The sequence below is a fragment of the Panthera pardus genome, unplaced genomic scaffold (assembly GCF_024362965.1).
Source record: "Panthera pardus isolate Hobbes unplaced genomic scaffold, ASM2436296v1 HiC_scaffold_2, whole genome shotgun sequence".
Classification (NCBI taxonomy): Eukaryota; Metazoa; Chordata; class Mammalia; order Carnivora; family Felidae; genus Panthera; species Panthera pardus.
Genome location: NW_026526765.1, coordinates 25,791,097 through 25,806,443, shown reverse-complemented (window position 1 = coordinate 25,806,443; position 15,347 = coordinate 25,791,097). Strand labels below are relative to the sequence as shown.

General features: G+C 42.6%; 1 protein-coding gene and 1 pseudogene across 5 annotated transcripts in view; one reads left to right on the top strand and one right to left on the bottom strand.

Annotated features, from left to right (window-relative positions):
- Positions 1 to 15,347, top strand: part of MTMR12 (myotubularin related protein 12) — a 65,380-nt gene that overhangs the window by 39,218 nt on the left and 10,815 nt on the right. For all 5 annotated transcript variants that reach the window (XM_019450704.2, XM_019450705.2, XM_053906908.1 and 2 more), the window contains 5 exons: positions 2,023 to 2,098; positions 10,042 to 10,151; positions 10,882 to 11,006; positions 12,633 to 12,711; positions 14,143 to 14,213. In XM_019450704.2, coding sequence (XP_019306249.2) covers positions 2,023 to 2,098; positions 10,042 to 10,151; positions 10,882 to 11,006; positions 12,633 to 12,711; positions 14,143 to 14,213 — 461 coding nt within the window. The remainder of the gene's footprint in view (positions 1 to 2,022; positions 2,099 to 10,041; positions 10,152 to 10,881; positions 11,007 to 12,632; positions 12,712 to 14,142; positions 14,214 to 15,347) is intronic.
- Positions 11,915 to 11,997, bottom strand: LOC128778505 (small nucleolar RNA U3; annotated as a pseudogene).

The following is a 15,347-nucleotide window of genomic DNA, read 5'->3' as shown; positions in this document are numbered from 1 at the left end:
AGTGTGGGGCTTGAACCCACCTGTGAGATCATGACCTGAGCTGAAATCAAGAGTTGGACGCCTAACCAACTGAGCCATGCAGGTGCCCCAGCAATTTTTAACTCGTGCCTAATCCTATTTTCTCTTGTTTCCCCTGAATTATTTATTTATTTATCTATCTATCTATTTATTTATTTATTTTCCCCTTGAGTCATTTTGGAATAAATCCCAGACCTTACCACATTTCATTCATGAATATTTTGGTATACATCTCTAATAATTAAGGATTCTTTTTATAAATATGATCATAAAACCGTTGTCACCCCTTTCAAATTTAACATTAAAACCATCAATACCATTCAATAGCCAGTCAGTATTCAGAATGTCCCCATTGTTTTATAAACTTTTAAAACAATTTTTCATCTTTTTATGTTTTATCATTAATCAAGACTCAATGAGATTGATCTCTTGCCGTTGATTGATAGGTGTCTTAAGTGTCTTAATCTATAGATTCTCCCACCATTATTTGTTTTCTTGCTTTTCAGTGTTTGTTTATTTTTGAAGGAGAGAGAGAGTGTGAGCGTGGGAGGGACAGGGAGAGAGAGAGGGAGACAGAATCCGAAGCAGGCTCCAGGCTCTGAGCTGTCAGCACAGAGCCCAACAAGGGACTTGAACTCATGAGCCGTGAGATTATGACCTGAGCCGAAGTCAGACACCCAATGGGGAGCTACCCAGGTGCCCCCATTATTTGTTTTCTTGCAATTTATTTGAAGAAACCAGGCTATTTGATTGTTTCTTATAATCTAGATTCGGTTGGTGTTTAAAATAGTGCCCCCCAATGGATTGATTAGATTTAATGACTTGATCACATTAAAATTCTGATCTCTTCAACTTAGAAAGTCCCTATAAAATGTGCAGTGTGCATACAAGTGGCATCTGATTATTTTCCATTATAGTTACACCACAGTTAAACTTCTTTGTTAAGCTCTTTGACTGAAAGGTGTTTGTAGCTCACAGTGATGCAACTTACACAGGTTTCTTATTAATAGAAACCTGCATCTGTTAACTAGAGGAAGAGGTGGTGTCCCTGTATAGCTCTGATCTTTGCAACTCTGAAACCTAACTTTCCCACATCCTACCACTTAACAGGTTATTTTTAGAACCTAAAATTTCTCATGCAGAAACTGAAGTCATACTGGTTGGGTTCAGGGCGTAGCTCTCCTAATGCTTACTAGTTGTATAACCTGTGAAGGACCTTGGTGGCGCTGTCTCAATTTCTTTATCTGTGAAATGGAATAATAGTAGTACATACCTCATAAGAGTTGTCAGGAGGATTAAATGAATAATTTGTGTTACCTAATTAGAGTCTGGCATACAGTAAACACTTATTTGTTGTTGTCAGAGTGCTTGATAAAATGTCTCGGCAGCAGTCATCTTTTTTTTTTAAGTTCATTTATTTTCAGAGAGAGACCACAAACGGGGAGGGGCAGAGAGAAAGGGAGAGAGAGAGAGAACCCCAGTCAGGTTCCATGCTGTCGGTGCGGAGCCCAACACAGGTTGAACCCACAGACCATGAGATCATGATCTGAGCTGAAACCGAGAGTCAGATGCTTGACTGACCAAGCCACCCAGGTGCCCCTAGGCAGCAGTCATCTTAATTACTGGTTTTCATATTAGTCTGACTGAAACAACATGGATGCTCAATTGCCACTATATGATGAGAAAGATCACTGCCAATTTTGGAATTCATATATTTTTAGATATCACAGATTCCAGTCCCCTCATTTCATGGATGAGGAAACAGACCCAGAGAGGTGGAGTAGCTTACTTAGGGTCACACAGAATCCGAGGCAGAGCTAGGATTTGAACCCAGAGTCCCAACTGACTTGGCCAGAGATAATTCATGTGCATTTGCTCTTCTTAACAGGAAAATAAGGTTCATGTCCTGCCACTCTGCTTTTGCTTCCTCAGTTCATTAAAGTTGAGCTTTCATATTTAGTGAATTACTCTAGTACTAAAACTGGTGACATCTCTTTCTTCTAGATTGCCAGCATACTTTGTTGTCCCCACCCCTCTTCCCGAAGAGGATTTGTCACGCTTTCAGGGTCACGGCATACCAGTAAGTACATCTAGAAACCCTAATAGCCGTGGGTTGCTCATCAACCCATTCTGACAAATTATTCTATTTAAAGCCGTTGGCTTTGGTCCTCCGTTCAAAACTGATCCATAAATATCTCAGGGAGTCACTAAAAAAGTTTTTCTCTCAGACTTGAGGCTCCCTAGGACAGAGCTCTAAAGCTTTCACAGATGCAGTAGAGTTTTTAGCAGAAACATCTTAGAGATTTAAGAGGATTATGTATCTGTCTAGTGTTGAGAGCCAGCCTGATTTAACACCTGAAATCATTTTGAGGCTGAGCTAGCTGACCACCCTAAGGGAATAAGGTTTAAGATTCTTTTGGGCCCCACTATTAATTTTTGAGTGGGCGTGGCCATGTTTTCTCCCAGAGGCAACATGGAGAACTAACTTACTTTTCACAGAATAGACTGGGATGGGAGCCATATTTAATGTGTCACTGATCAAAGAAAGCAATACTTTGGCAGTTACTCCAGTTTCTAATTGGTGGTGGGAGTTGCCAAGCCTTCAGGGAATTTAGTAAGGAATGAGAATTATAAATAAATGCTGTGCTGTGCACATGGCTCGTTCACCAAAAAGGTCATTCCTGTATGGGAGTTGAGATGTTTAATCAGAGGTCACGTGCTCAGAAGCCCATGCAGGCAGGTAGGTAATGAGCTTGGCCCTTGCAGTGAACCAGATACCATCCGCCTGAGTTAAGGGGAGTCTGCTTCTCTGTGCCAGCCAATTTGTGCTGTGTGGGAATATGGGCCTTGTCTTGCCAGATATCTGATTTCTCAGGAGAAGCCAGAGATAGGGATTTTTATGTGAGTTGTGAGTTTTCCCAGTTTCTAAATGTATGCAACTGATTTAGACGTTTAAAAAACTCTGGTCTTTGGGCTAGAGTTGGCTCATGTCCCACCAGTTTGCAACCTTTGATTGAGAGCTGTGGTTTTCACACTTTCTGGTCTTAGCGCTCAACACTCTAAAACATTATTGAGGATTTCAAGGAGTTTTTGTTTATGTGGATTATATTGTTTCATATTTGCCATATGAAAAACTAAAAACTTACTGCTTATTTTAGCAATAAACTTACTACATTTTAATGTAAGTGACATATTTTTGTGAAAAATAACTATTGTTCAAAACAAAAACATAGGATAACAGTGTTTTACATTCTTAAAAATAGAAGACCACCGGATTCTTCTATCTGCCCCTTTCATTCAGTGTGTTCTAGTATGGTAGCGTTTGGTTGAAGTACATGAAAATCCAGCCTCACACAGATCCGTATTTGGGGAAGGGGGGAATATTTATTAACCTTTTCAGATAACTGAGAATATTGTTCTTTGATGGTACACCAAAAAAAAAAAAAAAATGATTGGTAGTTTCATAAAGGTTAATTGCAATAAGGAATCTGAAAATATAATGAATTTTTCATTCTCTGCTAAATTAAAACCCATGGGTCTGTCTTGTACTTGTCATAGATCTTAAAACATGAATGATTTTATGACGTTATATAGTGGTCATTTGGAAAATGTTGGTTCACTGGGCTATACAGATCATCCAAATATTAACTTATTTCCTTATATAATATAAAAATCAGAAGTGCCTGGGAGCTCAGTCAGTTGAATGTCCAACTTTTTTTTTTTAAGTTTATTTATTTATTTTGAGAGAGAGCGCACACAGGGGAGGGGCAGAGAGAGGGGGAGAGAAGGAGAATCCTTGGGATTTTCCCTGTGTCCCTCTCCCCCACTTGTGCTCGATCTCATGCTCTCTCTCTCTCTAAAATTTTGAGAAATCACATTCATTAGCATTGTCTTTGTCTTGTCAGAAGTCTGTATATTTTGGGAAGCTGTCCAGCTGGAGTCAGAGGTTAGTTTTACACAATGTGATTTTTGCTTGAAAGTTCATTTTTTATTTGCAACAATCTGTCAGTTGTTTTCCTTGAAGTGGCAGGGTCACTTCATTTTTTTTTTGAGGATGCATCTGCCAGATTCCAAAGTCTAAACACCCGTTGTTTGACTCGCACTCATTCTGTATGGGTTTTGGTTTTTTGGTTTTTTTCCTCACTCATTCTTTCAATTCCATGGAAAGAGCAGCTAGTTCGCCTCTCAGCTCAGGCACACACGTGCTCTTTCTTGTGACCAACACCATCTCAGTGCTTACTTCACACTCCATCGCACGGAATAGAAAGCGTATTACTATTAAATTGTCCATAATGGTCAAGATTAATAACATTAATAATTTTTAGTCCTTCATTAAGGACATTCTCAAGTGAAGGAGAATTTTTTTTCCTGTGAGTGTGTGGCAGCAAAGAATACAGTGGTGACCAATGGCATCTGGTGGTGGTGCCTCGGTTGGTGCTAAGACACCAGCACTTTTGCCCACCAGGGCTTTGCCATAGGTGCGAATGTCAACACTGAAAAGGACACAGTTACCTCTTAATATTTATTCTCAGAACACCTGAAAGGGTCTTGGGACCCTGCCCCCACCCCCTGACCCCCCACCATGCCTCCATCTCAACATTTTAAGAATTGCTGTTGTAGAAGGATGAAAATGAATGTCTTCATTTCTCAGCCTTTCAGAGATGGATCTAGGGAAAGAAGGTGAGCTCTGTGGGAAGAAACAAATACGAATTGTCTGCACCTGTGCAAACAGGCTGCTTTTCCACCTGGCGTTGTATGAAATTTTGATACTGTGTTCTAGCCAGGCCTTCAGGCTGAGGAGTAGGAAGTGTTCTGCTAAGACCTGAGTGGGGAGCCAGCAACATAACTTTGATAGAAACAGTAGGAAAGTGTTCTCACTTTTTCAGATCTGCCTTAATGATATGTCCTGGAAGTTGTTAGTGGAGTTTGCATGAACGGACAGCAGAAACATTTTGTACGTAATGGAATTTCCACATTTACCCAGGGAACACAGAGCTCTTGGTACACATAATGTAAAATTTGCCATTAATGGCATTTATGTATTCACAATGTTGTACAACCATTACTGCTTTCTAGTTCCAGAACATTTGCGTATCTCCATGCTTTTTTACCCTGACTTTTCAGCTAATCTGTTTTTTTCTTGCCTTCACTTATTTTCAGTGAAGACCTACATCGTTTGTAAATTCAGTCACATCCTTGCTCTAATAGCAACTTTGGCGTCCTCTACCCTCTGCTGTTCTCCAGCCCCTGAGTATTTATATTTTCTGGCCGCAGGGCTAGTGAACATTGCTAAAGATGATTCAAACCAAACAGCAGAGTGTTCCTTAATGGGATGTGCGAAAGCCATGTTACCTTGCCTCTGTTGGGCCTTTGTTCTGGCTCAGCAGTCTGTTATTTAACTCCTTTTGGATCCTGTATCATTCTTCCCTGGGGCTGGTGTAAACCATCTTTGCATTCTTTTTAAGTTTGTAAATTCCATTCTTTTTTTTTTTTTTTTTAAAGTTTTATTTACTTTAGTAATCTCTACTCCCAGTGTGGGACTCAAGCTCATGACCCTGAGATCCAGAGTCACAGAGTCACATGCTCTTCCAACTGAGCCTGCCAGGTGCCCCTGTAATTCCATTCTTCTTCTTTTTTTTTAAGTTTATTTATTTTGAGAGAGAGAAAGCCCAAGTCCAAGAGGGGCAGAGAGAGAGAGTCCCAAGCAGGCTCCACACTCGGTACAGAGCCTGACGTGGGTCTCAATCCCCTGACCATGAGACCCATGACCCGAGCCACTATCAAGAGTTGGACTGTTCAAACGACTTAGCCACCCAGGCAACCCCCCCCTGTAATTCCAGTCTTAACTTTTGTACTGAGAGACAACATTTCCCCCACTTCTGTGGGATCTTGGACAATCAGCGACAAGACCTCCTCCCTCAGCTTCCTCCTTCACCTCCTGTTGTTTTTTTCTGTGTTCCTGTTTCCTTATCCTGAATCTAACTAAACATCTGCCTGGCTCTTGATCTCATCTGCCCTTGTTTTGTCTGGAGCCTGCTTCCATCAGTCTTCCGCCTTCCACGTGGATCTTTCCATGGTTCTGCTCTACCTGAAGGCATGTTCAAGCTTTCCCTAACCTGAAGAAGCCCCTCCTGAAGAGCTAAGTTGTTGTCTTGTTCTCCTTCCGACAAACATATTTCAAGACTCTACTGACCTAGGTTTCTCAGTTGGTTAAGCATCTGACTCTTGATTGGCTCAGATCATGATCTCACAGTTCCGTGGGATTGAGCCCCATGTTGGACTCTGCGCTAGCAACGAGGAGCCTTCTTGGGATTCTCTTTCTTATCTGCCCCTCCCCACTCACACTATCTCCATCTCTCTCTCTCAGAATAAATAAATGAACGTTAAAAAATAAAAGACTGTGTACTAACTGCCCCTACTTGTCTCTCTACTTGTTTCTTCTTGCGTGGTGACTTTTACCCCCTACTCTGCTGAAGGACCTTCCCGAAGTCACTATGCCTTGTGTATCGCCACCTCTCTTCCCCATCGCTGCAGGTGTGACCCTAATTATGTTCTCTTTTTTTGCTTCTAAATTCCTGTCTTGCTTTGGACACACTGTGCCTTCTTGGTCCTCTGACTTCCTTAATAGTTTCTTCTTTCTTACACTGGTGTCCAGTTGTAGATGATCCCCTAAAGCTCTGTCTTTGGCTCTACTAAGAGAGATACCTTAAGATGTACCAAATAATGAATAATCTCCCCCTCTCCTTCTTCAAAGTTAAATAGAATAGGGGCACTTGGGTGGCTTAGTCAGTTGAGTGTCCGATTGTTGATTTTGGCTCAGGTCATGATCCTAAGGTCGTGGAATTGAGCCCTACATTGGGTTCCACACACTGAGTGTGGAACCTTCTTAGGATTCTCTCGCTCTCTTGCTCTCCTGCACACTCTTGCGCGCACTCTCTCTCTTTCTCCCCTTCCCTCCCTCCCCCTCTGTCCCCTCACTCTCTCCCTCTCTAAAAATAAAAATAATATTTTTTTAAATAATAAAAGTAAACAGGATTAACAAGGAGTGATTCTTGTCTGTTGTCAAGACTTTTATACTAAGAACCCAGACAGAAATCATACATATTACAATAGGAGAAGACATGCTTTTGTTAAATTCTTATGAGAAGTATGTCTTTGACTAAGAATTTTGCTTGTTTCTGGGCGTATGGGTGGCTCAGCTGGATAAGCATCCAACCCTTGATTTCGGCTCAGGTCATGATCTCATAGTTCAAGGGTTCCAGCCCTATGTCAGGCTCTGCATTGACAGTCAGGAGCCTGCTTGGGATTCTGTCTCTTTCTCTGCCCCTCCCCTGCTCTCTCTCTTTCTCAAAATATATAAACTTAAAAAAATTAAAAATTTTGCTTGTTTCCTGTTTATTTTTAAAAGCAATACCTAGTGCTTTTGCTTTTATTTTATTATCTATTTTCAGAGTATTAAAAAAATTAAAAATAATTTTTTTAATGTTTATTTTGAGAGAGAGAGAGACAGAGCGTGAGCTGGAGAGAGGCAGAGAGAGAGGGGACACAGAATCCAAAGCAGCTCCAGGCTCTGAGATGTCAGCACAGAGCCTGACGCGGGGCTCGAACTCACGAGCTGTGAGATCATGACCTGAACCAAAGTCTGCCGCCCAACTGACTGAGCCACCCAGGCGCTCCTAAAAATTTTTTTAAAAAATATTTGTTTATTTTTGAGAGAGAGACAGACAGACAGACAGATTATGAACAGGTGAGGGGCAGAGAGAGAGGGAGACACAGAATCTGAAACAGGCTCCAGGCTCTGAGCTGTCAGCACAGAGCCCAACACAGGGCTCGAACTCAAGAACTGTGAGATCATGACCTGAGGCAAAGTCAGACACTTAACTGACTGATCCACTCGGGCATTCCTATTTATTTTTTCAAGTAGAGAATAGTTAGGGAATTACCCCAGAAGAGATGAGACAGGTATGGTTGTGCCCCAAAGAGAACATGAATTATGGTTGAATGTCACCAAGAGTTAACCCTTTCTATCCCAAGAGAAGAGATAAAAAGGATTACGGACCCTTAATTTCTTAGAACCTGTCACCTAGTCGTGGCTAAGAGTGTCTCTCCTTTAATCCAAGTGAGCTGCAGCAACTAGGGGCATGATTGCCTGGGCATTCAAATTACTGCCACCTTTGGCTGAGAGCTAGAAACTGTGTGGTGGTTTCTGTACGTTGCTTAGTATGACATTGGGAGAAGACAGCAGAGGGCCCTTTGATTTGTCTTAGTGTCCTAACACGTCCACCTTATTAGGAACCTTAAAGAGTCAAAGTACGGCCTGGCCCTGAAAGGGGAGGCATTGCTTTTTGGCATTTCCTAGAGCGGTCCTATGTTCCTCTGCCCTCACTCCCTGGGTGAGCTCGTTATCAGCTGGCTGCTACCTCCCATGTCCGGAGCCCCAATCCTGCCTTCCCCTCCTAAACTCATAACCCTCATCTAATGTGCCTCCTGGATAGCTGCACATGGGTATCCTGTTGGCACTGGACACCTAATACATCCAACACCCATTCCATCATCTTCCCCTGTAACCCCAAGCCAGTTCCTCCTGGCTTTCTAAGTGTGGTGCAGAGTTATCGCCTGGATCGTGTGCTCATCTTGAACCTCACAGCCCAGACTTCTAGCCTGTCCAGTGGATGGCTTATACCATTCATTGCAGATGAATAGCAAAAAGGTATCAGTGCTGGATGGCAGAATTATAAAAAGCATCTTCCCCTAGGTTTTATCTTTGAGCTAAGGCTGATGACTTGGTCAGCAGAGCAGTGGCTGTGCTCTAGCCATTCTCAGCCCTTAACCAGGCCTTGATGGGGCACAGAGTCCACACAGTGCTCACCTGCCCTAACCAGGCTTGCCCTGTCCTCCGTTCCAGGCTCCACTGGCAGATTACTTTGCCCCGAGATCAGTTCTCATTTCCTTTTGTTCCTGCAAAACAGCAAACAAACTCTCCCACTGTAGCCAGAAAAGTGCCTGAACACCTGAACCTGTCACTTACAGTCATTCGTGTGATTTCTTCCTCTTTTGCCTTCCCTTTGTGGTTCCTTGTAATTCTCTTCTCTTATTTACCACGTTCTACCTTTTATTATGTTTGTGAATGCATTTCCCTTTTGAGAGTATAAGCTCCTTGGAGTAGACACACTATCCTCGCCCTCTTCACATCCTCTTCACCTAATGCAGCGCCTTGCATGTACGGGTCTGGTATCCTTTGTTGAGTAGCCAGCTTCCCGTTCTGTCTGGTGTGAACTTTCTCTACTGACAGGAGCTGCCTCCTTCTTGCCATCCAGGTAGAGCACAGCATTTAGACACACTGCTGCAGCTTTCAATGCAACTTGAGCAAGTTATTTGGTCTCTCCAAGCCTCAGTTCCTTGCTGTTAATGGAATTAGAAATCACCCCTGTCGGGGCACCTGGGTGGCTCAGTTGGTTAAGCGTCCGACGCTTGATTTTGGCTCAGATCACGATCTCATGGTTCGTGGGTTCAAGCCCCACATCGGGCACTGCATACACAGTGTGGAGCCTGCTTCAGATTCTCTGTCTCCCTGTCTTTCAAAAATAAACATTAAAAAGAAAAGAAAAGAAAACCTCAGTGTTTAAGAGGGGAAAGAAGGAAATCACTGCAGTCTGAGAGTGTGACTGAGAATCACATGAGTTAGTTGACATAAAGTCCCTGGCAGAGCAGGTTCACCACGGTGACTAGCCTAGTGATGGTGATGCAGTCATCTAGGCTCCCGGCACTCAAGCCCGGTCAGACCATAAGTAGGTCTGAGTGTAACTGTCTAGACCTGGGGGTCTTTTTTGTTTTTGTTTTAAGACTAAATCATTGTTTTTCATTGTAAGTAACTAGTCTTTGGCTTAACAAAGTTGAAAATATTCAGCCATTTCCTACCCAAGTTATACATTTCCCTGAGTAAATTTAAATGCTCAGCTTACCTTTCTCCCGCTGGATTGTGTATCTGGATTATGACTGAAAAACCTTTCTTCCCCTTTGCAGTTATGGTGTTGGTCCTGCCACAATGGATGTGCCCTTTTGAAAATGTCAGCACTGCCCAAAAAAGAACAGGATGATGGCCTTTCACAAATGCAAAAGAGCTTCTTGGATGGGTCAGTACTGTTCTACATTTTGTGACTGGTTAGCTCGAGTTCTTGTTTTCCAAAGAAGCTTCATTCCTGTTTACCTGCTGATAGCTTAGTGCTCAGGAATACCATAGAGAGGGATCATTTTTAATCCCTTTGAAAGGAGGGGCGCCTGGCTGGCTCAGTCAGTAGAGGATGCAACTCTTGATCTTGGGCTCATGAGTTCGAGCCCCACATTGGGTGTAGAGATTACTAAAGAACAAAAAACTTAAAAATACATAATTTTGAAAGGAGTCGGTATAACATAATCGTTAAGAATGTCAACTGCAGGGGCACCTGGCTAGCTCAGAGGAGCTTGCAACTTTTGATCGCGGGGTAGAGTTCAAGCCCGATGTTGGGTGTGGAGATAACTTAAATAAATAAAACTTAAAAAAAAAAAAAAAAGAATGTCAACTGTATTGTTTTTAAAGATGCACACTGAGGTATTTAGGGGGGAGGGCATGATGGCTATGGTATTGACAGTGGTCAAATCCAGGTCATGGCCTATGTCACTGTCCTTTGATACATGTTCCACGTGCTTCCATTTCCACCTCCGATGACTGGGAGCAGCGGTCCTGTGGTAGCTAGTTTATTGGCAAGGATCAAATGGGAGGATACCTACACACACAGATCTTGCCACGTCTAAGTGCTCGGGAAAAATAAGCTGTTTCTAATTCACTTCTGCTCTTTTAATCTCCTGTTACTTTTTGATACCTAGAATCTATAAGACCATCCACAGGCCACCCTATGAAATTGTTAAAACTGAAGACCTGTCAAGCAACTTCCTGTCCCTGCAGGACATCCAGACTGCCTACTCTAAATTCAAACAGCTGTTTCTGATAGGTGAGAAAAATGCAGAACAAAAGCTCTCTGTCAAATAGGGAAAGACATGCCGTGTGGATCAGGTGACAGCTGGTACCTTCTCCCTGGTCTCTGTATGTACCCGAGGCTCATGACCATGAGGGTTGATGTCATAGAGCAGAGGGGCTGGTAGCTGAGGAGCTGCTGTCATTGCCACATTCACCGCATGCGCCCCCCTCCCCCTCCATTTTCTTCCAGGCTTTTACCCCGCTGCCCCTTCTGACAACAGGGAACACAGGCCCACCCCTCCATTGCTCCTCTTCTCTCCTTCCTCAGCACAGTGTCGCCCAGTGGTGTACACAGGGGCTTCTCTCTTTTAAAGTTGTGGAGCCATGCAACACCTGTATTCGCTGGCTCGCTCACGGTGATTGATAAAGTGGATGATTGGTTTTGTTTTCCTTAGTGGCTTATTGAATGGACCGCCTCCCACCCGCCCCCCCACCCCAAGTGAAAATATCTTTTTTTCTTCTGATTAAGCAGAAATGTACAAAGTAGGAAATGAAATATGCCCATCCCGGCCACCCCCCACTTCTCTGCCTGGGCTGCCCACTATGAACAGCTTAGGACCTGAATCCTACTTAACCAGCCCAGTTGTTTATTAATTCTCATTCTTCAGTGAATCTGTATTACCATCTGAGATTTGTCACAGTTTTTCCTAACTTGGACTTTCTAGCCTAGCAAATTCTAATGACTTAGGATTCATTCATTCATTCAGCTGACATTTATTGAGTTTCCATTATATACACTGATTATGGAGGCATTTGAGATAAAGATGAATATGATGCCCAGGTAAACAGCAGTGTCCACCTCTAACTAGATTTATAAAAAGCAGGGACCTGGTGGAGAGTGATACACTGCCCTAGTTTTTTTGGGTTTTTTTGTTTCTGCAGATCTTAAATTTTGGGTACTCTGCACATTCAGAGAAACTTCTCTAGTAATAAACTATAGAAATGATCCTTGAAAGTATAGTCTTCACTGCACTAGTTGGTGCAGGACTGTGATTCTACCACTTTCCGTCTCATCACCCAGGACTTGCAGAGAAGTATCTGCCTTGTCGTTGATTTGAGTTTGCAGCTTGGACCTGTATTAGATGTCCATGCAGCGCAGGTCTCTCTGTACCAAAGGTGTGGGGGCGGGGTGTGTGGTGTAGGAGTATGCAAGGAAAATGTGCTTGTGTATTTAGGATTCCAGCAAAAGCCAAGTCTCCCCCTTTGGGCTCCCTGGCATCAGGAGGTATGCCGTTATCTTCCAGTGCTAGAATAGTGTAGCCTGGGTGTCGACTGTTTCTGCCTAAAACATGTTACTCTCCTTGTTGAATCACAAGGTCAACCATGGCTTTACATAAATATTGTGGAGCACTTTTTATTTGAACAGTAAAAATCTAAAAAATCCATTTTTGACTGCCACCCCCTTCCAGAGGCTTACAGTTCAAACACCATTTCAGCTGAAGTCTGGAAGTGTCCTTTCTTAAGAATGGAGATCTGTGCTTGGATGCTGCAGTTCAAGTCCAAGACTGTCTGAACAGCACACTTGAGTAGCACAGATTTTTGGTGGCAGACATGTAAGAGAACAGTGACCTGACTTCCTTGCTCTTTTTTCTTTTTTCAGATAATAGTACGGAATTTTGGGACACAGATATAAAATGGTTTTCTCTGTTGGAAAGTAGCAGCTGGCTTGACATAATCAGGTATTTTAAAGCCATCATTTTGCTCATGAATTTTATAGTTCTCTAATTCAAAGTAGTAAAACAAATTGACAAACAATGGAACTGTTTTAAATGTTAAACATTTAAATGTGTTAAACATCACAGTTAGATGTTCTTAGATCACATATTCTATTGACAGCTCAGCTGGATTTTACATTTGTTTATTATTTCTGTGCACATTTGATCTGAATTTATCGACATGCTACTTGCTCACAAAGAGATCTCTCTAGACTATATATAGACTAGGCATGGAAAGACTGCAGAACAGGGGGGTGGCAACCCATAAGTCTAACTGAGTAACTGAGGCAGCAGTGCTGGCCTCCAAGAAGGGAACAGGAAGAAGGGGGGTGATGCTGACTTTTTACTGAATACCTTTTTGAATTACGTTTCTCCTGTGTATATTACTTATTTTAGAATGAGTAATGTCGGTTTTTCATAATTTCATGATTAATTTCAATTAGGCATTTTGGGTTTGGGAATTAGGTTGAGATTCCCAGAGACAGAATTCCTATATTCCCTTGCCTACTTCATAGTTTGAATAGCTCCTCTCTGTTGCTGTTAAAGAGAGGAGAGGGCAAAGGGAGGCACAGAAGAGCAATGATCAGGGTGTGAGAAGAGTCCCACCCCTAGGACACTTGTGAGGAAGGAGAAGAACTCCTCCCTCCAACTGGCACCGCATCTCTCGGTTCTGCCAGCGAGGTTTGTGGCAAGGAGCCTCAGCCCCCCAAACACTTGTTAACGCATCCATTCCAGAGAGCCTGCTGCATGGCCCATAGTTGGAATGTGTAGTTGCCGACAGTGATCAACATCACCAGGAAAAGCACCCTTCTTCATGTGGGGTGGGCAGAGAAGGTTGAGCATCCCTCACCAAATGAAGCACCGTCCAGGAAGGGCGCCCCTGCAGGCAGGGAACAGCATATGTGAAGCCCTTAGTTACAAGCAAAGGAAAGTCAATGCTGAAGATCAGGAATAGTGTGTACAGAGAGAGACAGAAGGGATTTCTGGACCTTGTTGGACTGTTTCAGCCACACTGACACATTGGACAGGTGACCTTGAATTAGACCATGTGGGCGTGCAGCACAGTTTCCAACGTGGGCATTTGTGGGTCTTACTAGGACTCTCCGGCCAGACTCAGGCATGAGTTCTTAATAGGAGACTGTAGTTTAGAAATCACCTAGGAAGGTTTTGACATCAATTTTGGGATTCCCTTCTGAAAATTTTCAGTCTCTAATTGGCAGATGAGTGTCTTGCAGTATGTGAATAGGGTAAATGGTAACTTGTTTTCTGGAGGATTTCAAGTGAAAAAACAAATGAGACTGTCTCAATCTTCAGTTTCCTCTGTCTAAATTTCTCATGGTTTTGATGCCAACCTCAGAAACTAATGCCCCTTTTTCTTGTCTCTTTCCAATGTAGACGTTGCCTGAAAAAAGCAATAGAGATCACAGAATGTCTAGAAGCACAAAACGTGAACGTTCTTCTTTTAGGTAATACATTTAAAGCACAAAGAGTGGTTTTCGTTTCCCTTCACTCGAGACTCAATTTCTGCATATATAGCTTTATGTAATTGGAATTATCTTACAAAAGGAGCGAGCTAGTGTAGAAATCCTTCCCATTCTTTTCTACCCTGACCTTAGAATTCTTTGCGTTTGATTTCAGTGTTACAGTTTAAAAATAAACCCTTCATTTAGAACTTGGCAGACTTACTTGCAGCCCAAGAAGGAATTGTTTGGTATCTTCACCAAAGTTCACATTTCCTACTGCTTTGGGTTTTGTTTTATATTAACTCCACTTGGTTACAGTTAAAATCTTTTGATAATCCTTTTTATATAAAGAAATCCATGAATGGTTTAATTGTTCTTTTTATATCTTTGTGTTTGACAGACAACCTTGTGCAGTCGCTATAGAAAGTTTGTGGGTCACGATTTCCTTTGCTTCAGTGGGCTTAACTTGCTAAACATGTGGACAGGACATAAGCATTCAGAATGTGTAAAAACAGGTGCAAACCGCTTTTATTTAAAGATTGCTAGAGTTGGTTAGACCTGAGCTAAAATACGATGTTTGCTATTTAGAATATTTTCAACTTCTCATAGCCCTGCACTTCGGTTCAGTAGATCATCTCATGCTTTCATGCCCTCAAGCTTTTACCATGGCTCTGACGTGTTCCATGACTGCTGAAATTTAGCCTCTGTGGGCGGGCTGCACATGTGTCTGCCTGGGGCTTCTGTACCACCTGATGCTGGCTCGCTGACTTGGATTTTACGATATTGACTGAGCACCTACCATGTGCAGAGCTCTATACTTCTGCCTTCTAGAAGTTTACAGCCTAATGAGAGTTGGCCTGAGCATGTTATTGAAAAAGACCTAATCACCAATGGCAGAACAGAATACTGAGGAACTAAGTGGTATAGAGGAGGACGAATAAAGATCAGAATCTGAGAGGCAGAAGTCCTCAGGCCAGGCTGCAGTAGTCACAGTTGCATAAAACAACATCTGAATCTTTGGCTGAGATGTGAGAAGTCACTCGGTCCAGAAGAATGACTGAGTTGTCTCCTCTGAAATCTCATTTTCTGGTCCTTCTTCCTGTTACTCACAGGTTTACTGTTAACACCCGTCAGATG